General features: G+C 43.6%; 1 protein-coding gene across 2 annotated transcripts in view; it reads left to right on the top strand.

Annotated features, from left to right (window-relative positions):
- Positions 1 to 25,894, top strand: part of RIN2 (Ras and Rab interactor 2) — a 179,554-nt gene that overhangs the window by 38,903 nt on the left and 114,757 nt on the right. Inside the window, exon 2 of one of the 2 annotated variants that reach the window (XM_083175932.1) lies at positions 11,606 to 11,698. In XM_083175932.1, coding sequence (XP_083032058.1) covers positions 11,606 to 11,698 — 93 coding nt within the window. The remainder of the gene's footprint in view (positions 1 to 11,605; positions 11,699 to 25,894) is intronic. The other variant, XM_083175933.1, reaches the window with a different exon arrangement.

Genomic DNA, 25,894 nt, shown 5'->3' with positions numbered 1-25,894 from the left:
TGTGGATTCATCTTTGGAAACTAAACTATACAGTATAATTAATATAGTCTACCATTTAGATTGTACGGAGGATTGCGTACTATAGCATAATGAATTCCCTTCACTTCTTAAAAATATCCCCATTTATAGTAATTACTTTTATTAATGTGTTTAAAAAGGAAGTTGGTTTTCCCCTGGCATTAAGCTCACAAGGATTGCATAATTAATAACACCAGCTAGGTTTATAATAAAGATTAGTACATAAAGTAGTAGTTATGGGTCATCTCTAGGGCCAGATGTATCAAGATTCCAAAAGAGATAAAAATGGAGAGTTTTAAACAACCAGCCAATCAGCTCCTACCTTTCATTTTTCAAACCCAGCCTGTAACATTGCAGGTAGGAGCTGATTGGCTGGCTATTTATCACTCTCCACTTATTACTTATCCTCCAGCCATCTGAAAAGTAAGTAATATATGCAGCTAAGTGAGCAGATCTGAATCAGACCCAATATCCTGTGACTTCTGCTTGCTCCTCTATCCATTTCTAGTTCTTGGTGGAAAATCATTGATGGTTTGTAACTTTTCTGTGAAGTGGAAAGGAGTCCGTGTCTGCACATGTGCAAAGACATAAGTTAAGTTATAGCCAAGCAGGTCATAGCTAGCAATGGTTAAACCATCAGTAGCAAACCGATGGTTGATAGTTATGAATGATTGATGACCAACCCTACCACCTACTCATCACCAACACCCCTATTTTATTTAAAACCGGTGAATGAAATAGACGTACAGGTTGTGCAACATAAAACTACAGTATGTGAGCACCAGGCAAAAAAAACAAGCAACAACAACAACAACAAAAACAGCTTCATATGGCAGCCCCAGGGTTTTGACTGGGGAGGAATAGTTTATTTAGGTTTTAGTGCAAGTGTAGCGGGAACCAAAGTAATTAGATGCCTTTCATATCAGTGCCTTTATGACACTTCTATTTTGCTCTCAACCCGAAAACCCTACCGCGTCATACTATTCTGCATCACCCAGAGTGCTCCTGCTGATTGCCAGCCACATCGGCCTAATTCAGCATGGATCGCTAATCATAGAATTCACAGTGGTCTGCGAGCAGAAAGCCGCAGCCCAGACAGAAAGACAAGTCGCCACTTGCGAAATTGGCAACACATAGCAAATAGCGATGTACTCGTAGATCCAGTCACAAAAACGGAACCATCAGTTTTTTACATTAATGCCAATCTAGGGTTTCCGCTGATCTGCTCAAAAATCAGGCTGGAATTGGTCATCTCTGACATCATAAACCCACCCAAAAATCACCTGGGCACAGCTGCACATTCACAAGCATACACATAAAACTTAATTTCCATCACTAAGCGCCAGCTACTGCGACATCTATGCGTACGGATAGTTTATTGCTATTTCGACCCACATGAATGGTGAATATGCGCCGTCGCATGATAATCGCTCGATTTGCTAATTCTCTGATTAGTGGTCCATGCTGAATTAGGCCCTATGTGTGAGCTTCTCTCTAATTGGGGGTGAGATATAAATGCTTGAGGAGAGATAAAATACCAATCAATGCACTGCCATTTATCAAACAGTCTGTAAAATAACAAGTTGATGCTTTTTCTCAATCTATCCGTCACCAAACTTTGGTAAATCTCCCCCCGTTATCATCAATCAGCCCAGCAGTTATTATGCCATGTCTACCTCATCTCTTCTGAAAACTGGATCAGCCAGGAATGTGGTTTACATAGGCAGGAAATGCTGGGTCTTTACAGCAACAAGGGGACCAAGCATGCCCTTTATATGTGTGTGTGTCTTCCTCTCAAAGGCACTTCAAGAGAGGAGGAGGCCCATGTGCAGCCTCCTCCGGCCATGCTCCCTCCTCTCTTCTGGCTGGCCCATGCAGTAGAGTCTGAGCACTAGGGCAAAGCTGCTGCTTTAATTTTAGGACTCCGGGTGGTAAGTATTCAGAAATGGGTGCACCGTGCACATTATAAATACGCCACTGCTTCCCTCCCCAAGCTAAAACATTCCGGAGCACCTCCCCCCCCCCCCCCCTTATATCACTTCATTTGACTTTCAGTATCTTAATAGTTTTTAAAATGTTACCAATTATGGTGTGATGGTGTTGGAGTACCCCTGGAGTAATATCTTCCCCTTTAAATGTGTCCAGGTGTTATATGTTTTCATTTCAAGATAGTCTCATTCCTTTTACATTATGGAACAAGTGAGGGATATGTGGGTTGAACATGTGGTTTTTAAAGCATGTCATCCCTGAATTAGTGCCATAGAATCCTGCAGTTTTTCGGAATCCTGAAATAAATAAGTGGGAGAATGTTGGTATTTCGAAGTGATGATTTTTGTACTCTTAATTCTTGTTCTGGTAAAATGTTTGTGCTGCTTGCAGATTAAGTAGCTGATTAACTCACTAGACTTTAAAAAATAATTGCACAGGCAACTTTGTTTGGGATTAAACAGATTACAATACCATGTGCTTCACTGTATGAGGTGGTTGGACATCAAAGGCCAATGTGGGTGGTACAAACCTGCCACTACAATAGACAGGCCTTACTCATAGTGTAAAGAGGAAATAAGTCACTGATTATATAATGAACTCAGGAGTTACTCAGGGATTTAGAGGACGGTCTATAATTTTGGAATTCTTGTGTATTTTCTTTTAGAACCATTAGAGTTAATACCTCTGTTCGTGTAGCTCAACTGTTTGATCATTTGCACAAATATAAACTTGTGAGTTTCCATATAGAATTAAATCCTTCTTTGATCATTTGATATTTGAAGGATTGCAATTAATGGTGGCTAATGTAGCTGTGATGGTGCTCTCCTTATTTGCTATTTTATGTCATAAATCTGAGGGATGATGACAGAAAATATACTATATTCCATAAAGCAGGGGTGGTTAACCTTTTTTGTGCCAAGGGCCGTTTGTAAGGGGAAAAAATCCTTCGGGGGCCATATGTAAATATTTATCTTGCAAATTGTCCTGCTGCAGCCGTCCCACACTCCGGCGGCTGCCGCTGAATAGGACTGACAGTCTATGGCTGCTGTTGATTAAGGGGAATCTCACGTTTTGCTTACCATTCGATTGCAATCGAATTGGGATCAAAACGCAAGCAAAATCACACCTAGAGGGAATTTATTAGGATGAGAGATTCAGAATGCAAGAGATTTGGTAAGAAATCTCCAGGTTTTTTTAATGCGGCAATCCAATATCTACCTTTTATTCTGCGTACCGCCACCTTCTATTCTGAGTCCCGCCACCTTTATTCTACTTCCCGCCACCTTTTATTCAGAGTTCCGCAACCTTTTATTCTACTTCCCGCCACCTTTTATTCTGCTTATATCCACCTTTTATTCTGCGTACCGCCACCTTTTATTCTGAGTCCCGCCACCATTTATTCTACTTCGCGCCACCCTTTATTCTGAGTCACGCCACCTTCTATTCTACTTCCCGCCACCTTTTATTCTGCTTATATCCACCTTTTCTGCATCATGGAGCTTTTTATTCTGCGTCCCGCCACCTTTTATTCTGCGTCCCGACGCCTTTTATTCTGCGTCCCGACACCTTTTGTTCTGCCTTTTTATTCTACATACTGCCACATTTTTTTCATAGAGGAAAGCACTAGCAACATTCTGCAATATCACGTAAGGGTACGTTATGAATCATTAAACTGGCACCACACTAATCTGTTCAAAACTGTAATATGCTAATTACTTATAGGTTATAACTTCCTTTTGCAAGTATGACTAATATGTATCTATATATCCGGCATGGCTGGTATCTGCATGGTTGTATGTTTTTGTCTGTGTTTCCCCCAACTGTTTTGATTTTGACTTCCCACATGCCATAGAAACACTGCTATGCTAGTCTGCCACAGTATAAATTGGCCGTCTGCCTGGTGCTGGTACTGTGATACCTGAATTATATAGTTTGACTGCACATCATTGTGTAATACATTGTTGTTATATAAATAGTAATAAAAAGATTCCCAGTAACTAATATGCAGCCAACTATGGTAAATTGTCCAGCGTTTTATGACTGCTGAACTATTATATAATATATTAAATGATTGTGGTATTTCATTTTGTTCCTGATTCAGCGACGGACTCAGAAGCGCAGGTAGTTGTGTGATGTCTACTGGTGGTCGTATAACTGCGACTTTATATAAATACCACTACAAAGTCTTTCCATCCATACAACTGACTGTGCAAAGACCGAGACAGTCGCTTTCAGCATCCGTACACACTGTTATGCCGAATAGTGCGTCCTTAGGCGTACCAACATGGGAATTGTGCATGAGCCCTATGGCAGGTGCAGTTTCTCCGTATGTCTTCCTATGTGATGCCACCACTTTCACTGACACATGTGCGACACACTCATAGTACGTCCATGATCGACCATCACCATATATGCGCTAATACATCTCCCTGTTACCTCCCACCAATGCCTATTCCATTCTCAATATGCTTCTCCATGTGCAGGACCCATGCGCAGTGGGACTCAAACACATGAGCAGCTGCATTAGTTATACGTCTGACCCTGGCAGTGCGTCCACGTCTGAGTCTGGTCCTTTATAACAACTGAGTTGTCGTTATATAGCTCCAGAAACAAAGAACAGACCAAGTTCAGACGGGAAGCGGTCATCTATTAGAATGAACTTAGGTCTACAGTCATTAGGTCGACCCCACTAGGTCGACTGGCAGGAAGGTCGACCTGACTTAAGGTCGACATGGGCCAAGGTCGACATGACTTAAGGTCGAATTTACATAAAGGTCGACATGAGGAAGGTCGACTGGTCATAAGGTCGACATGGGTTTTTCACTGTTTTTTGAGCCGACATGTGCCGACAGGCGGTATTTCATGCCCTACCATCCACTAGGGCGTGGAGGAGGTTATTAAAGCTGTGGCGAGCGAAGCAAGCCACCGTGCCCGAAGCACGAGGGTCCGATTGTCATTGCCAACTGTGTCAATGTCGACTGTGTCCACATTCGGGTCAAAAAACAGTGAAAACCCCATGTCGACCTTATGACCAGTCGACATTCCTCATGTCGACCTTTATGCAAATTCGACCTTAAGTCATGTCGACCTTGGCCCATGTCGACCTACAGTCATTAGGTCGACCCCACTAGGTCGACTGGCAGGAAGGTCGACCTGACTTAAGGTCGACATGGGCCAAGGTCGACATGACTTAAGGTCGAATTTGCATAAAGGTCGACATGAGGAAGGTCGACTGGTCATAAGGTCGACATGGGTTTTTCACTGTTTTTTGAGCCGACATGTGCCGACAGGCGGTATTTCATGCCCTACCATCCACTAGGGCGTGGAGGAGGTTATTAAAGCTGTGGCGAGCGAAGCAAGCCACCGTGCCCGAAGCACGAGGGTCCGATTGTCATTGCCAACTGTGTCAATGTCGACTGTGTCCACATTCGGGTAAAAAAACAGTGAAAACCCCATGTCGACCTTATGACCAGTCGACATTCCTCATGTCGACCTTTATGCAAATTCGACCTTAAGTCATGTCGACCTTGGCCCATGTCGACCTTAAGTCAGGTCGACCTTACTGCCAGTCAACCTAGTGGGGTCGACCTAATGACTGTAGACCTAAGTGTGGTCTGACAGATGTACCGATTCCGTTCAGACTACACGTCACTGCCACTTGCACTTTTCAGAAGATTAATATTATGCTTGGATGTTGCAAGTGGATTACATAACTACATGGAGAAAAACATATGACTCTGCTCAAGCAAAGTAGCTTGGCTCTCTTCCCTAATGAGTTCGCATGTGAACCCGGATAAGTTATGCTAATCTTATGCTCAGAGATAACATTTTTATGGACGGTGTATTATAGTGTATAATCGTCATATGTCCCATTTGTGCGCACGTCCACTGCCTGTGTTAAGCCCAATACAAACGAGAGGATATAGTGAAAGATATCGCTCACAAAGAGCTTTCATTCACTATATAGAGTGTACACTCAAATCATTAATGATACTCGTTTATTAACAATGATTGATGTCTACTGAACTTGCAGTGGCTATATAGCCTGCATTTTCAGTGGGCCCTGATGACGTCACTGAACCATATCATCAGCCGATTGTTAACTATATCTACTGCGGCCAGGTCAGCTTAGGGCAGCTAGTGTGTATGGGGTATCAGGTAGCTCCAGGTGCAATGCAGCATATGTAATAAATGCATCAGACTCTGGAGGTTTTTTTTTCTTAACATTCAAGACAAGGTTCCGATTGATAGGTCGACTGTGTCTAGGTTGACAGCCAATAGGTCATTGACTCATTACCCACAGACTGTGTGATTGAAGCACGGGATTAAGGCACCACTTATATTGGCCCTGATAAAAAGGGGACTCCAATTGTCTACACATTCAGCACCTACAAACCTGCATATCTCCACGTATCGGCAGTTATTGGCAACAGTTGTCACATGGCTTGTTGCTGTTACATTAAGCAGATGGGTTGCCTATTCAATGCAGCTGCAGATCGGCAAAGATAGCCACAAATCTGTCAATTTCGTCCATTTTCGCCCATAGCAGATTCAACTTTTTGAAAACTTGAATCTGAATTGGCAATAACAGCCATTAAATTGTCGAATTTGCTGCCTATTTTTGCCAATCCACAGGCTATCGGGTCGTCTGAAAAATTCTAACTGTCGGACAGGTTGAATGTAAATTAGACCGACTAGATATTTCTGACTTTTGGGGCATTGACTGAATACCCTTAGGAGGTATCCAATTAGCCCTGAAGAAACATTTGGGAGTGAAAAATGCTTGGGTTTTTTTTTTTGTTGCTTTTCCTGCTGTTTCTCCTATGGTTATTTTTTGAGCTATCCAATTAGGATTGCCAGTAAAATAGTTATTTCTCATAAGACACATAGGCTCAGTGAAATCTGTGTTTTAGCAGTTCGGGGATTCTTTTGAGGGTTTGGCTTTACATGGAATTTTGCATTATTTGTGGATTCTACAGTAGAATGTCAGAATATCCATCCCTGAAGGTAGGGCAACAGTCGGTGGGTCAACTAGACAACAAACATAAAATCACAAGTGCGTCTACATCAAAATTGGTTGAAGCAGAAATAATTATGTTTTGGAATGGCTGAGTCAAAGATCTTAATCCAATAAAAATGATGTGACAGGGTTTGGATCGGGAATTCATGCAAGAAAGAACATCAACATTCGTGAGCTGAAACAGGTAATTAGGAAGGAATGATGGACCAATGTCTACGGATCCAAAATGACCCTAAAAAACAGATTGAAGTCATAGCTTCACTGGGGATGGGGGGGGTCTGGGGTGCGGTGAGGGTTGGGGTTCACACAGGTTACTGAAAATACTTTTTCCCAACAAAGACATTTGTTGTTTGATCATTTTAGGGAACAAACTGAATGAAAAAAGTTTATACTTTCTGTATTACATGACTTCAATGAAGTTCTGATCTCATTTGGACAGATTTCTGCAGAAATACAGAGAAATAACTTTGTATCGGACTCCTTCTCATCATAGGTTGTATATCCAATATACAGCAATGTTTACCCATACCAAAACAATAATTGTGGCATCTGACGTGACCTTTGCTCTAGTCATACAGATCTTTGTTACTGGAACTAAAATTACTTACAGGTTTCTTAAGTAATGTGTACGTTTTGGGCTTGTCGCCAGCAATTGGTATATTTATTTTTCATCCCAGTAATCCTATAAAACAGATGCAAACTGTGTATAACTTAAATACATTTTTGAACGTACAGTATATATTTTCACTGTAATTATGATTTATCATCAGCTTTTTAGATTTAGTCATTTATTTTGTTCTTTGAATGGAAATATCAGACAAAACTAAAACAAATTTACCAGCACGTGGTTTTGTTTATAGCCAAACGTACTGATCATATGTCATGCAGAACTGTTCTGTGTTTTTCACAGTAATAGTTTGAGTCGTAAAGAAATACTTTATCTGGCTGATTGACCAAAAGGGTATTTCAGTAAACCAATAACAGCTGTCTTTGCATTCTTAAAAAATTAGGACAGTACCGTGATCCCTTGATAAATATAAATCTTGTAAATATGGTTCTAAACCTAATCTTTTAAAATAGCGATTTACTTGTGGTTGCAGTTTAGCTTATTAACACTTTCCAGTATAATCCATTTATTTATACAGGGCCATGTAAACTGATCATGTTTCCATAAGGCTCTCATGGTGTACAGACAAATGGCACCATAAACAAGCGCTTTATGTCTTGACGGGTTTTCATTATGTTGACTTTCAGCTTTGCACAAGGTTATCCTGCTGTTTAGGCTGACTCACAAGATAACTCATGTGGGCGTCCCGAGTGCGCAGGTTTATGCCGTTTGTTGCTTGGGTCATGGGCTAGCCTAGTCTGTTACCTATTAGTGCAATAAGAATGTTCACACACACAACAGCTATTAGCAGACATCTTCTGGCAAATTCACAGGCCTGTTTGATAATAGTATTATTTATGTACTATTGGGCAAGCAAGTTTTAGGATAACACACACACACACACACATTGCCTGATGTACTTTTGCAGGTGTCACAGCTTTGAATGAGGTTTAACAGTGATTATGGGTGGCGCAGCCTCACCCTATTCCCCCCGCCAACATAACTCCATTGCCTCACCCTATTCCCGCAACTACCATCACTCCGCAGCCTCATCCTATTCCCCCCCTCCATCACTCTGCAGCCTCTCCCTATTCCCCCCACCACTATCACTCCACAGCATCCTATTCCCCCATTACCATCACTCTGCTGCCTCACCCTATTCCCGCCACCACCATCACTCTGCCTCACCTTATCCCCCCCCAACAACATCACTCCGCAGCCTCACCCTATTCCCGTCACCAACATTAATCCATTGCCTCACCCTATTTCTGCCACTACCATCACTCCACAGCCTCACCCTATTCCCGCCATCACCATCACTCTGCAGCCTCACCCTATTCCCCCCACCAACATCACTCCGTAGCCTCACCCTATTCCCCCCCCACCAACATTACTCCATTGCCTCACCCTATTCCTGCCACTACCATCACTCCGCAGCCTCACCCTATTCCCCCCAACAACATCACTCCATTGCCTCAGCCTATACCCCCACCAACATCACTCACAGCCTCACCCTATACCCCCACCACCATCACTCCTCAGCCTCACCCTATCCCCCCACCACCAACAACATCACTCTGCAGCCTCACCCTATACCCCCCACCACCATCACTCCTCAGCCTCACCCTATCCCCCCCCCACCACCAATATCACTCTGCAGCCTCACCCTATTCCTGCAATCACCATTACTCTGCAGCCTCGCCCTATTCCCCCCCCCCCACCAACAATACTCCATTGCCTCAGCCTTTCCTCTGCAACACCATCTCCCTATCATGCTCTTCCATGTTACCCTCTGCTTCTCCATGACCTCACCCTGTCCCTGTCATATATATTCTGTATTCCCTTTGAGACTATGCCTGTGTTGTGGGGCCATGCTCATTTTACCTGGAATGTGCGGAAGTAACCTTTACCCCTCTTACGGTGCCCCTCTTTCACTTTGTTCTGGATCCGCCCCTGTGTTGGTTGAATTTCTGAATTTTAAGTACTCCAAAGTACAGTATCTGTATTTGCAGTTTCTAGCTACATCTCTTATGCTATAGCAAGGTTACGTAACAATGTATTGTACATAATCCCTATAGAAGTAAGTGTGGAATACATCAAAGGTTTCCATCTGGACTGGTTTCCTTCTGAGCTGGATTCATCATCAAACATTAAAGACCTACTGTAGGGGTCTGTTTGTGAGAAAAGCATTTTTCCTATTATACTGGCCTCCTAAGTCAATACGCTTGATCTTAATAGGCAAGTTTACTCAAAAGCTTTCTGCACAATGAGATTTCTAAAAAATGTGTTTAAATGAGCTTTAGCTGGGGTCTGGCCATACTGCTGTATTCAATCCTCAGCTTATATGCATACATGGTCATCTATATTTTAATTGATGGGTGAAGGAACACCAGTACCCAATTATGCTCCTTTCAGACCGCACTTTTACCCGTTATTTTGCCGTTTTTATACCGTTTTAAAACGGTAATTTGTGCAGTCTGAAAGGTGCAGAGTGAATTTACCGGTTCTATTGAACTGGTATTTCTAAACGGTAATAAAGCAGGGTCCTACCCGTTTCAGACCCGATTTTTTATCCACTGTTTTTTATGGGTTAAAACGGGTTCAGAGTTGTGAAGGAACAAATACTGCATTGAAATACCGTTTAAAGACATGCGGTGTGAAAGGGGTTTCAGCTGGCAGACCTGTTTTTAGAAACGTTTTATAATACCTGGTCAAAGTGAGTTTTGCGGTCTGAAAGCAGCATTAGATTGTTAAATACTTACAGTTTTGTGCCATACAGTGATCTGCCCACATGACTCATTATCCTAGACCTAGGGAGTACAGGAATCCATGTGATAATAACTGAGGGGTAATTTTACTAAAGTGCGGGATGTTGCCCATAGCAACCAATTAAATTCTAGCCTATATGGTGCTAGATAAATGATAAGTAGAATCTGATTATTTGCTATGGTCAACATCTGTGCTTGAGTAAATATCGCCCGAGAGTTCAGTGATGGACAGAACAGAGTCACCTATAGCAGCGAGTAGTGCTGTAAGGCACTGATTGAATCGGGGTAGAAGATTGGAGTACTGTACCTGAATAATCTAAAGTTCTGGTTTTGCCTTAGCATCAGGGCCAAATTAAGACTTCGGGGGCCCAGGTCACTTTAGACAGGGGGACCCCCTTGCATTTGTCATTACTGGCTGCAAACTGCATGGAGAATATTGCACTCTCAATACACAGAGTAAAAACAGTATAAACTTGGTCAATTGGTAACTGCGGGGGAGATAAATGTTATATATACCACATGAAAAGCCTATGTTTGTTCTCTGTAACTTACTCTGTAGTTGCCTCTGATTAAAAACCCTCTGCCTCTGATTAAAAACCCTCCCATGACGAGGCTGCTGCCTCTGCTGTTCTCCATGGGCCTGAGAAGCATGTGATGAGCTCCACCAATCAGAGCTCAGCACAAACCCCTCACTAATGCACTGCACACTTGTGCAGTCAGTGTGCCTTGGCTCCCGATGCTCAGCACCATTAATCATTGTCACATTGGCAGATAGGTGAAGTTGCAGCACTACCCCACTCCCATGCACAAAACCCTCCCTTAATCCGGCCCTGCTTAGCATGATGGTAAAGTCCATGTGTATACATTGACTGGAACATTCTTTCCTTTTTGTGCCTCATTTCCCAGTTTGGGTCTGTAATACAACATGCTTTTAACAATTATAGGCAAAGCAAAGAAAAAAACACATGTGAGAAAAGAAATGCTCTTCATACGCCAGTCACTGACCACTAAATTCCCTGTAATGGTCTCGCTGTCCCATCTCTGTGTGCTAGGGAAGTGACTGGAAGAGGCTGTGCTCGGGAAGCAGCGGATGGGCACTGTTGACAGAATACTCTTGGCAGGGTGCATGTTGTGACTGATTCTGTGGCTTGTAGAGGAATTTCCTACAGACAGAACTAACCATTAACATCTCTTTGCTTTCAGAATAGCTGGGAAAACAGAGGCGCCCTCCAGTGCGAGTCTGCCCAGATGACAATGGAAGTGTGTCGGACGGAAGATCGAGAGAGCTTCTTTAAGGTACAGGGAAAGTTACATTTATTATGTTACTACCTGGTGGTTACATAGAGCTCACACAGATGGCGGCTGCTGTACTTGCGCAGGATCTGCATACGGTCTGATGCTGAAGTGGTGCATTGTGCTGAAACTTCCTATTGTAGAGCAATTGCCGACGCTGCTATAAAGTTATTGCTGTGAGAAGCTTTTATTATTCTACCGCAGTCCTCAAGGCACACTAACAGTGCAGGGTTTAGTCATATCCAATGGGGTATGGATTGTATGGTCGACAGTCATTAGGTCAGCACCACTAGGTCAACATACTACAAGGTCGACAGGTCATTAGGTCGACACAAGCATTAGGCCGACAGCCAAAAGGCATTAGGTCGACATGGGGTTTTCACTGTTTTTTTTTACCCGAATGTCGACACAGTCGACATGGACACAGGATTAAGTGCACCATGCTCAAGACACTGTTTTATTCTCCCTAGTGGATGGTAGGGCATGAAATACCGCCTGTCGGCTCAAAAAAACAGTGAAAAACCATGTCGACCTTTGGACTGTCGACCTAGACCATGTCGACCTCATGTTTGTGTCGACCTTGTCCCATGTCGACATTGCAGTATGTCGACCTAGTGGTGTCAACCTAATGACTGTCGACCATCTTTAGGTCGACCAACCGACCGTATCCCATCCAATGGGTCAATCAAACTGTATTTAAAAAATAGCTAGTCAGTCCAACATCTCCTATCCGTGTGCATGATGTGTGCATGATGTGTGTGATTATAGAACTGATACAAGCTAATTAAAGTTACTTGCTTCACTCTTTAACCATCATACATACGCAAGTTTAACATAGGCTTCTCGTAAAATCATTTCATTTATTGTGTTTTACATAAATAACATACATTGAGCACACAGCAATACAATGCTTATGTGATGATGCCTGTGTACATGGTTACATGGGAAAATGGAAACAGCAATGGAACAGATGTGATTGCACAGAGCTCTGTCCAGTCACCACCTGCACAGGTACAGAGCTGTATGGATTTCAATTATTTAAATGTGCGAACACATTAGCCCAGTGGTTCTCAACCTCAGTCCTCAGGACACCAACAGTGCACGTTTTGCAGGTCACGCGGCAGGTGCACTCATTATTCACTGACACATTTTAAAAGATCACAGGTGGAGCAAATTATTTCACCTGTGATTCTGTGTGGAGACCTGGAAAATGTGCACTGTTGGGGGTCCTGACATCTGAGGTTGAGAACCACTGCACTAGCCGATTATCGCTAACTGTTGCTACAATCCAATAGTTGCTGCCTAGAAAGATGTAGAAAACACTTATTTGCAGAAACTGCTGTCGAATTGCAAAGCGCGAGGTATACACAGAATAATTCCCCGAAATTGGAGCATCAAAGAGTACCTTCCATCTCCGCCAGTCAAAAGCATCCACAATTCTGCTAAAGCAACATGCAAGTGGTCATCGCTGACATCAGAGACGCACCTGAAAAAACGTCTTGGCACACCTGCGTTTGAACACACCCACAAAACACCTTTTTTCCACCTCCAAACGCTTGATTCCTGTCACACAGAATCATTTGAACATTATGGGGGCTCATGTGCATTGTGAACTCCATGCACATAATAGTCTGTATTTCATTTTCTCTAGTTAGTGTTCCATCCCTTGTTTATTATAAAACCTGGGATTGCAAACTCTGTCCATAGGGCCCCAAACAGCTCACATTTTCCAGGTCACCTAGCAGGAGCACAGGTGTACTCATTATGAACTAATACATTTTAAAAGATAAATAGGTAGAGCTAATTATTTCACTTGTGACTCTATAAGAAAATATGGAAAACTGTCACTGTTTTATGCTACCCGGATACTTATTTCAGTATTGTCTGCTGATGCAGATATGTTTATATACCCTGTGCTTGTCCTATACTGGGGAGTATTCCATTCTTGCTGTGAGCTGTGACAGCTCACAGGGCTGCCTGCTTGCTGTCACAGCTCGCAGGGTCAGTATTCAACTGACCCCATGCACACGCCGTGTTCCCCTCGCTGGGTTTTTGGGGGGAGGGGAAATGGCGTGTACAGCCGCTATAACAGCGAGACTCGCGGCTAAATGCAGCAGGCTCCCTGCATTAGCCGCGAAAATTCCCCCATAACGTTGAATACGGTGAGTGGCCAGCGCGGGGGCTAAATGGTGAGGAACACTTGTTTTCGTCAATCCCTGCCATTTAACCCCCTCAGCGGCCGCATTGAATACACCCCACTGTCTTGCATTGTAAGGCAACATTTTGTTGTTCTGTTTATGTTACTGGGTGCTGCGGATCTCTTGAGGCGCCACATAAATGGTAATAATAATAATTGTATTTATAAATGCAAATAAGGACAGTGACTTTTTTCCCATGTTAAATAGATTTCAGTTATCTGTCTTACAGAACAAGTCGTATGCGCCCACTTTAACACAGAAATCGGACCATTCTACTGCGCGTTAGGGTAGAGCATATTAGGTGTCTTATATAACATCTTTAAAACCTGTATCCCTGGTCTGCTATGGTTATTATATGGGCTCGGATCAAGGGTTTTACTGCTTCTGAACTAGAACAGTGGTTTATTTAAGCACCTGCTATTTTTGTCAGATACTTGTTTTATTTTCCCATCAACTTTCCAAGTAAAGCTTGGAAGGATATTTGCTTCTGCCTCTGCTGCAAAGCAAAACCACATGTAGAGATGTATCGGTTCTAAGCTTGGCTGGCCAGCCTGCTCTCTGGTGGAGCGCTCACTTAGAAAGCCAATTATGGGTACTGTAAAGCTCTGCCAATTTTACATTTCTTATTTATAACACTTGCAATTTATTTTGTGCCAGTAAAGAGAATGTTGAAATTCCATCACACATGGTAAAATGATAAATGTAGCTGGTCAGGATAACAAGATTTTTTTTCTTTTTTTTATACGAACCAATCTTTAATAATGTATTTTCCAGCGTGTCTATATTACCAAAGCAGAAATGTTTCAAGTGTGGAATTCCAATCCGAAAAATCTTTAAAAATGAATAATGGATAATGGCTGGTAACAGTAGACGTCACCAGCTAATGATCTAATGATCTGGAAATATTTATTTGTGTTTAAATTGTAAAAATAGAGGATTTGAAATGATTGACATCTATTATGGTCAGTTAAAAAAAGGTTAAAAATGTGAAGTTATGCACTGACTGCGGCAGATTTGTGCACACATTCACATGTGTTTCATTTGTCATTGATGCTGAGTAATAGAAACACGTGTATGGTGACATCTTAGATAAACTGTGAAGAGACACCAGCAGCTGTCAAGTGAATGATATTAACCAGGAAGGGAGCTTTATTTGCATAAATGACTGTTGAGACATTTTTTTTTTAACTGGAGTAATGCAATTATAACACAAACTCTAGCCCAACTTTCAGTCAGTGCTGTGGTTCATATACTTCCTTTGTATCTTACTGTATGTATCTGGTGGAAGGTTGCAACCAAAGGTGGAACTACCATTGGTGCAGCAGGTGCATTGCACCTTGGCCCCTGAGGACTCAGGGGCCCACTGCTGGCCAAACCAGCAATCAGTTATACCATGTCCCTCCCGCAGACCATTTTGAGCAGTGTTGAATAAATGACCCAGTGCAGGGAGCAGGGTGGGCCCCACTGCCTGAGGGACTTTGCCCTTACTTTAGAGAGGCAGGGATGACCTTGTGTTCCAGCCGGATAGCAGAGTCTTGCCACCTATAAGCGCTGAGGATCACAGTCACATGCTGCTGTTTTTCAGATTCACTTCTGTCTGTTTATTAAAGGCAGTTCACAACCGGTGTAATCGACAATGTCCAAGTATGCCTCTACCAAGGTACATGCCTCCTGTTATTTGCACCAAGCAGGACATTGTGCTTGTCACCCACTGTCTTCCCCTGTCACTTTCTCCCTGTCACCCTTTGCCTCCCCCTGCCTTACACTAGAATGGGATCATTGGATAGACATACATTAGATCTCCAAGCATTAGGTCGACCACTGAAGGTCGACAGGTCATTAGGACGACTCAAGAATTAGGTCAATGTGGGGAAGGTCGACGGTCAAAATGTTGACATGGGTTTTTTCACTTTTTTTGTCCCGAATGTCGACATGGACACAAAAGAAATGCACAATGTCCCCTCATATTGCTCGCTACGCTTGGCACACTTTTTTCCCACCGCGCCCTATTTGATGGTAGGACATGAAATACTGCTTATTGGCACATATCGGCTCAGAGAATAGTGAAAAACCCCATGTCGACCTTTTAAATTTCAACCTTCCCCATAACGGGGTTTTTACCACCTTTTTCGCTTAGTGCATCACACCCTCCATCTGTAACCTTCATAGCTACACCTTCATATGGACTCCCAGTGGCGGATTCAGGGGGGGGGCACCCGGGCACGTGCCCCCCCTGTCATTGATTTTGTAGATGAGGACCAGAGCTTTCCAACGAGCCCAGCCCCATGTCTCTAGCCCCCCGGGAACTGGAGATATCGCCTGGCAAAGCTGTAACATTTTTTCCCCATAGGATAATATGGGACCCGTCAATTCCGACCCCCACCTGGTTCCGACGGCTGCCAGTTCCCCCCCTGGTATCACAGGAGCTTGTAGTTGATGTCATTCAATTCCAAATCGCTGGGCCTTCAATATGATACCAGGATGGTCCATATCGGTCAATCGGTTCCAGAGATATAGCGTGTAAATCGATTTTTTTATTTTTGAAATGTAATTTCATGGCTGTTCATGTTCTTTGAGGGCAGATTACTCTGGAACCAAACGTTCCAGTTTCACTGGACCAAAATCATTCAAAGCCCACTCAAAAGTTCTTCAATATGATACTGGTCTCATGTAAATGGGTCAGTTAGTTCCGAAGATATAGCCGGTTAAATGAGATAACTGGTTAAAGGGGGGAGGGGTGGTTTTCTCTCCCCCTCACACCAGAAAATGCAGGGACTAGGCTGGTGTAAAAGGGGCCAACCTGGGAATGCATTTTCTGGTGTGAAATGGGTATTATTTCAAATAGCTGGGACCTGCAGTGCTCAGAATACAGCCAGGCTCTGCCACTGTCAGTGGCTATCACTTCTGCCTGCCGGCGGCTGTCCCCCATTTACCATGAGCATGTATTCCCCATTGGCAATGAGCATGTAATCCCACATGGCAACAAGCATGGAACCTCTGGCAATGAGCATGGAACCCTTGGCAATGAGCATGTAGATAAGCAGCACTTACTGTATGTAGCATCATTTTTAATAGGCATTATGGTGTTTGGCATAATACATAATGGACATCATGCCGTGTAACTTAACGTGCAATGGACATTATGGTGTAAATGTTTAATGCGCGCCTTTGGTGGACAATGTCCCTGTTTATGAAGCGTATTGTGAATTTTGTCTTAATCTGTTTGGCATTATGTGAATTCTGGCTCAATCCGTGTGGCATTATGTGAATTTTGTCTCAATCCGTGTGGCATTATGTGAATTTTGGCTCAATCCATGTGGCATTATGTGAATTTTGGCTCAATCCATATGGCATCTTATGAATTTGTCTCAATCTGTGTGGCATTATGTGAATTTTGGCTCAATCCATTTGGCATTATGTGAATTTTGGCTCAATCCATTTGGCATTTTGTGAATTTTGGCTCAATCCATGTGGCATTATGTGAATTTTGGCTTAATCTGTGTGCCATTATGTGAATTTTGGCTCAATGTGTGTGACATTATGTGAATTCTGGCTCAATCCGTGTGTTATTATGTAAATTTTGGCTCAATCCGTGTGGCATTATGTGAATTTTGACACAACCCATGTGGCATTGTTTGAATTTTGGCTCATTCCATTTGGCATCATGTGTAAGGGGCAAGTATAATGGGGTCTAGTATTTTGTAGCATAATGTGTAGAAGTTGTATATGGTGTTGTACACTACACTCAAGGACATGCCCCCTGTTGAGTGGCCACACCCCCTTTTCCAGAGCGCGCCTTCGGCGCGCGCACAACTACGTCCTTCACTTTTGTTGCCATGGTGGGCCTATTTTTAATCCCATTCCCACCCTCTCTCTGCCGCTCTTAGCATGTACACTGGCACCACTAACACTGGCCCTCCCCCACCTAAACCCTCTTTTATCATGGTGCCCCCCCTGTCATTTTATCCTGGATCCGCCCCTGTGGACTCCTACTGTATCTTTACAGCTCCTTCGTGGAACTCACCACCTCTAAAGAAGTCTGGAAAATCAGACAGATGACTTAAGAGGCATACACACTGGGCGATTTCAGCCCTATTTATAAGTGAAATGACTAGTTGTCTTAGTGAGCACTAATCGCTCCGCGTGCATGCCCTGCAGTGATGGAGCTGCGCTACGCTATCGCCCACAGGGAAAACCAGTGCTTGAACCGACTTTCCTGCTAGAATACGGGGCTTTGCCTATTATAGCCAAAACCCCACTCAGCACAATCACACAGCATCGCCGAGTGCATCGCAGGTGCACCGCGATGTGTGCTGAGCTATGGTGATTACGCCCGTCGCTCAGCAGGGAGCACGGGTCACGGGTCACCACATCCGTATGCTTCCTTTACTCTGCCCATTAATCCAAGGCGTTATTTGATGTAACTTATTTTTATACCTGCTAATGCTTACATCTCTTTCTTGTGTTATCCATTAATCTGTTTATTTTTATATATCTTTTATTCTGTAAATATGAAGACTTGTTTGTGAGTGAAGCGATATATATATATATATATATATATTTGAATTACCAGGTTTAAAACTTCACTAACACTGAAATGCTTAAATGTTTTTTATATTGACTCCACAATTGCTGAGATGCTGAGATTTGCATATTGGTACAGTTACAATATCTGAAAATAAATCACAAGTGACTAGAACAACATAGTAAACGTCCATAAGGAGGTTTTCACACCTGGAAAGTAGTTGCTGGTTGCATATTAATCCAAATTGAGAAAGAAACGTCAAAAGAATTGGCAAAGAATGTTTCTTAGTTGAGTTTATTTCCATAGCACATTATATTACACAGTACGCTATGGAGAATGTTTAATCATACACAGTCTCTGCCCCAGTGGAGTTTACAGACTATAAGGGGGTTATTCTGGTTGATTCGCAAGGCTCCGAATTCGCAGCCTTGCAAATCCACCAAACCCCGCCTTCTGAGAGGTGGTATGCTGGCCCACCATTCGCAAGGGCGATTCGCTTGCAGGGACTGCTGCGAATGGATGTTACACAGTAACATCCATTCGCAGCCTTGTGGGATCCGCCCACATCATTCGATGGTCGGTAACCATCAAATGATGGCGATAGCACACACATATAAAAGTGACTCTGAAGTCACTTATATATGCGTGGGTGCTCGGGGGAAGTGAGCAGACAGCTGAGATCCGGTGATGTCAGCTGCCGCCTCCCGCACCTGCGTCATCAGCCCATTAGCTTGGGTATGCTCATGAAAGGCTGGGCATTCCCATATGCTAATGTGCCGCCCCACACTCCGCTCCGTCCCCGGCCCACAAGTATGGGTGTGTGCACCCAGTGAACAGTTTGTTTGCAGTGGGTGCACGCACCCAGCGTCTTCGCATGCGCATATACAGATGGAGCGGTTCTTATTGTTACTGGCGATCCGCCAGCAACACGGCGCTCCATCTGACTGAGACACGCGTGCGTCCCCCACGCACGCACGTCTCAGTATCCGGGCGGCGAGGCGGACGCAATCCTGTCCGCCTCCCACTTCAGGGAGCTGCGGGGGGCTGCGGGGGGTGCGTGGACCCGGTGTAGACACCAGGCTACCGCCGGCAGCACCGTCGGAAGGGGACGCGCGCGCACCTTGTGCGCGCGCGTCCCCTTCCGGCATACAGATGGCGCGGGGCAGGGGATGGCGGCTGGCATCGCCATCCGCTGGATAGATAAGTCCCTCTCAATCTGTATGACCCTGCGCATGTGCAGAGGCAAACCATCGGACCCCTTGGGAATGAAGGGGTCCGTGCGCATGGACTGACCTTCTACTGTATGTATATATATATAAGTATCATACGAATCAATGATGCGGAACTCCCACAAGGAAACGGTCTCACGCGCAGGTATACTTGTGGGAGTGCCGCCTCATTGCTTCTTGTATGTTGGACTCAACTGAGTACCTGAGGAGGGCACCCGGACTATTGCGGTATATGGTAGTGCGTCCCGTTTGTTCAGTGTGTATATATATATAATATAATGAATGCAGCGTTGGAAGCAAGAATGTTTTGCTACATTTTGACTTCTAACTACCAACATTTAAATAGATAATCATTTCTAATAAACAATTGCAAATGTTGAAAAGTTTCTATTTTAGACAGGATTAAAGGAACATAATTAGTCTCTGTATTTGTATATGCCTTTTCACTGGATATATGCATTTAATATAACAAATTATATTTCCTTTCCTAATGTGGCCAAGGATAGACTCCAGGGACCCTAGTGGTAAGTTTATTCAGAAAATAGAATGGTTACTGAAGTGAAATTCTACTTGTACTGAAAATGTGATCACGAGGCAGGGAGTGGGTCATCAACACAGTCATATTGCTCCTAAATACCACATTTAAATGCATAAACTATTGGACCTGCGGCTGAAAATGCTTGTAAAACGGTACCTTTTGCACTTCATTTCCGCTTGCCACCTCAGGAGGGTGCAGGCAGGTGGTTGGTAGCTGGATAGGAAATTTGCCCACTCAATCAGGGAAACCAGGAGAAACACCCAATTTTCTCTAGAGCCTCCTGGCATTCCAAGAGAGTAGGGGGGTATCCTGTATAATGATATACAGTGTAATATTACATAGATGTATATGTTATTGGGGGCGGTAATTATGTCATGTTAACCATTGCAGCTCTAATCAAGTTTATAAATGATGAACTCCTTCGGGTGACGACCATTTCTATATAAGAGGTCTCAGACTTGGCAGATACGGTACCGTCGACACTTCTTTCGAGGTACAGTTAATTATTTTCACAGCAAACAACATTTTGCATATTTCAAACAAGACATCAAAAGGCCAATCGTATTTTACTTCAAAGGTTTCTCAGCTACAGCTTAATCTGCCAAGAACGTACTTCTTTGTTGTGTGGAGAAATGTTACCGAGCGGAGGCTGGAAGTTCAGCAGATCATCTGAGGACAATACTCTGCACTGGAGGATGCTGATCTTGGGCTCTGCACACACACACTGCCTGCTCTTATTTCACCTACTTCCTATTCATCTTGTACCTGCTCTAGTCATTATGTTTACTGCAGGGAAACCAGCTGGACAAAATATTGAGACCGAAGACCTAACGGGTCACCAATACAATGTAATAATACATACAAAATGCCTATTTCTTGGGGTTCTTATACCATAATTGCAATTATAAGATAATTCTACTTTTTATAACAATTTAAAAAAAGCTACAGTACATACGGATCTCATCAGTTCTAGTTTCATCTGCACTGAGGTATCACTGACTAAAACCTGTCCTCCACCATGAAGGATCCCATCATCTCCTTTAGTATCGGACAAGCAACGTGTTAGACTTCATATGGAGTTTATCCCAACAGGGGTGCAGTAAGTATCGGGACACACTTTAAACTTCCAACTATACCATTTTGGTTGTGGTCACTTGACTGTACGGACCAACAAAATTCCAGCAACTTTGGTCACCTGCTCCAATCAGCCTATCGGTGCCCAGAGTGTCCTATTTAAACTTGGACTTGAACTTCTCTCTCATTAGTTTGTGATCAGCACCTGTGCCAGTCACCTGTCTCCTGCATTGCTACCAAGCTTTCTACAATCCTCACCTGCAGCCTGCCTTCAGTGGGCACAGTATTCAGTGTCAACCATCGCCTGCACCCTATTCTATTTTGAAAAGGACTCAATTGCAAAACCACCTGCATTCTGCCTCCAGTGTGCTTAACACCCAACTCTGATACCAGCAACATCTTGCCTCCTCTGTACTACCTATAGTCCAGCTCTCCTGCGTGTTTGCTTTGTCATGCTTCCAGCACTCACTCCACTGTTATCCAGCCTGCAGCTACTGCAGATTATCCAGATACCTGTCTCTACTCTGTACTGTATTCTGCACATCAAACTGTATATAATACTTGTTACAGAGACCTGCATGAGGAGAAGCATTATCAGCCCCTCCTGCATCATACACTCTCCTACAAGTGTAGCTGGCCTTAGGGGTCCCCATCTGAATCACCTAAACCCCAGTGATGTGACAAAAATGTTCTGATGAAATGAAGATATTGTTCTGGTTATACTTAACATTCAAGGGCGGCAAAATTCAGACATGGTCTGCACTGCCTAATTACACTCACAATTGTATTTCATATAAATTCAGATAGCGGTTGCAATGATTTGTCAAGCCGGCCAACCACGTCAAGGGGCATACACAGGGAACGATTTGGTGCTCTTTTCTTTTTTTTTTTATAAATTTTTCATTGAAGAACTGTACAGTACAAAATCAATATGCATCTGTAATAAAAAAAAAAATCAAAAGTAATTTTTGTAAACATTACACATGAAATATAAAATCGATCCATAAAATAAATTTCCAACGACAATAACGTGTTGATTAATTCTGATTACAATACAGATATTTTCCTTTACAGTGGGTCACTTTCACATAGGTCTTTTGGCAAGAAACAGTAATATGCACACTTAAAGATATTTTTCAATAAGCAATTAAGGGTTCTATTAACCCCTTCCCGACATTTGACGTACATTTACGTCATGGTCGGGAAGCACTTCCCGACACATGGCGTAAATGTACGTCATGGATTTAAACTGTCACCGCGTCTATAGACGCGGTGACAGTTTCAACATGTCTGCTGTCCCTGACAGCAGACATGTCCGTGCATGCCCAGGGGGGGCTGCGATGCCGCCCCCCCGTCGGCGATCGCTGTGATTGGCTGTTCAGTGTGAACAGCCATTCACAGCGTTTTCCTGTGTCACCGGCGAATAACGTTCGCCGGTGACACGGGATCAGAGGTGATTGGTGCTGTAAAGTACAGCACCAATCACCGCGGGGTGTAAGGGTGACACTGGTGTCACCCCACCTCACCCCGCCCGCCCCCAAAGGCCGTGATTGGTCCGTCGGACCGACGGACCAATCACAGCCAAGGAGGGGGATTTAAACTAACGGTGACTGCACTGCAGACGCCATTCCGGTCTGGAATAGCGTGCAGTGCGGTCACCGTACCCCCCTGCCGCCATACTGACCAGAACCTTGCTCCATACTTGCTCCATACTTACCTGATCGCTGCTTCATCACTGCTTCCTGGATCCTGTTGCTACTTGTGCCTTCCTGTGAAATTGTGCTGCTGCAGTGTACTAGCTAGATAGAGAGATAGATAGAGAGATAGAGAGAGATAGAGAGATAGAGAGAGATAGAGAGAGATAGAGAGAGATAGAGAGAGATAGAGAGAGAGATAGTGTCAGAGAGTGCTATATTTTGTGCTGCTGCAGTGTGATATAGTTATAGATAGAGAGAGAGAGATAGAGAGAGAGAGATAGATAGAGAGGCCTAGTGACAGAGTGCTATATTTTGTGCTGCTGCAGTGTGATAGTTATAGAGAGATAGAGAGAGATAGAGAGAGAGAGATAGAGAGAGATAGTGACAGATTGTGCTATATATTTTTTATATAACTGACTGCTGCCCCCTCCTTTTGTGCTGATCAGTATAAATTAACTGATCAGCAACTTTTTGGGGGCGCAGGTTTTTTTTTATATATAGATATACCTGTCAGTGCTGCTGCTGCAGTGTCATAGAGTGATAGATAGTGAGAGATAGAGAGATAGAGAGAGATAGTGACAGAGAGTGATAGAGAGTGCTAAATTTTGTGTCTGCTGCCCCCGCCTTTTGTGCTGATCACTATATCTGAGGTGATCAGCAACTTTTTGGGGGGTACAGAGGTTTTTTTTTTTTTATATATACCTGTCAGTTGCACCAAAGGTTGTGCACCTGCTGCACCTCACTGGTAATCAGTGTCGCATCACTGATCACCTTTTTTTTTTGTGTGTGTGCTGTGGGGTCTTTTTTTAATTTTTTTTTTACACACACTGTGATTTTGTGGGTGTCCTGTGGCCGCTGTGCGCTGATCAGTGACGTACATCACTGATCATCTTTTTCGGCACAGGGTTGATCTATTTTTTTTTTTTTTTGATCAAATTCCTGTTGCCTTTGAGCGCTGTTCAGTGACAGACGTTACTGACCAACATCTGTGCTCAATTTTTGGCGCAGGACCTTTTTTTTTTTTTTAACCCCTTAAATTTTTTATTTTTAACCCCTTCATTTTTTTTTTTTTTATTGGTATAAAGTATTTTTTTTTTTCTGCACTACATACACACTACACACTACATACCCCCCGGATTGAAATAAAGTTTGTACCCCCCCCTACACTATACACGTGTTGAAACATTTCACTACCAGTAACACAAAAATAAAAATGGCATCCCAAATGTCCTCCCAAATGTCCTCCCAAATGTCCTCCCAGTCATCCAGGAGAATGTATTCAGTGGAGGAGGCATATGCCATGCTTGCTTCTGACTCTGACACAGCCAGTGATGCAAGCGGGGAATTTGAAGGATTTGCCTTAAGCTCCTCTTCCTCCTCTGGTGATGAGGGACCCCCTCAAAGACGCCCCCGTAGAGCAGCTGAGACCCCCCCCCCAATAATTGATCTCGTATGGACCCCACCACCAGACAATTTTGAGCCCCAGGTTCCTGAGTTTTTGGCCATGCCAGGAATCCAATTTGATTCCACAGGTCTCAGAGAAATGGACTTTTTCAAATTATTTTTCTCTGATGATTTTATAAATTTAATGGTGGACCAAACTAATTTATATGCCCAGCAGTTTATTGCTCAAAACCCCACGTCATCATTTGCTAGGTGGACCCCTGTAGATGCAGTAGAGATGATGACGTTTTGGGGTCTGGTGTTTCATATGGGCATAGTAAAAAAGCCAGAAATTAGGCAATATTGGAGTACAGATGTTCTGTACAGTACTCCATTTTACCGTATGGCCATGACCCGGACTCGATTTGAGACAATTCTTAAATTTATACATTACACCGATAATGCACAGTGCCCACCCAGAGATGATCCCACCTTTGACCGGCTATTCAAAGTCAGGCCGGTCATTGATCATTTCAGTGCCAAATTTGAAGAGGTGTACATCCCTGAAAAATTTATTTGTATCGACGAGTCCCTTATACATTTTAAAGGAAGGGTTAAATTCCGCCAGTACCTTCCCAGTAAGAGGGCAAGGTATGGCATAAAAATGTATAAACTGTGTGAAAGCACCTCAGGGTACACCCACAGGTTTAGGGTTTATGAAGGGAAGGATTCAAGAATTGAACCGCCAGAATGCCCCCCCTCCCTCGTAGGTGTTAGTGGGAAAATTGTCTGGGATTTAGTGCACCCCTTCCTGGATAAAGGTTATCACCTCTATGTGGATAACTTTTACACCAGCATCCCCCTGTTTAAGGCCCTTGGTTCAAGAGGTACAGCAGCTTGCGGTACTGTGCGCAAGAACCAAAGAGGCCTCCCAAAAACGCACATTGCCCAAGTAATGAGAAGGGGTGAAAGCAGGGGAATATGCAACGAAAATATGTTGTTGGTCAAATATAAGGACAAGAGGGATGTCCTTATACTGACAACAATTCACGGAGACAGTACCACCTCCATCCCTGTACGAGGTACCAGTACCCACACCTCCAAACCTAATTGTATCCTGGATTACAATAGGTACATGGGCGGAGTTGATCTTTCAGATCAGGTACTGAAGCCGTACAGTGCCCTGCGGAAAACAAAAATCTGGTACAAGAAGGTGGCCGTGTATATCATCCAGATGGCACTGTATAACGCTTACGTGCTATTCCGTTCTACCGGCCAGAGGGGGACATTTATGCACTTTCAAGAGGAAGTCATAAAGGGCCTAATATTTGGGAACCAGCAGGCAGAGGGCCCCAGTACTTCTAGTACTGGTCCCCGTATTGTACCAGGGCAGCATTTTCCTGATGAAATCCCCTCCACTGGAAAAAAGGGCAGGACACAAAAAAGGTGCAAAGTTTGCTATAAAAAGGGAATAAGAAAGCAAACTATTTTCCAGTGTGACACTTGCCCCGACAAACCCGGCCTATGTATAAAGGAGTGTTTTAAAATATACCAC

Source organism: Crinia signifera, chromosome 3, assembly GCF_055691185.1.
Source record: "Crinia signifera chromosome 3, ASM5569118v1, whole genome shotgun sequence".
Lineage (NCBI taxonomy): Eukaryota > Metazoa > Chordata > Amphibia > Anura > Myobatrachidae > Crinia > Crinia signifera.
This window is presented reverse-complemented; position numbering and strand designations above follow the sequence as displayed.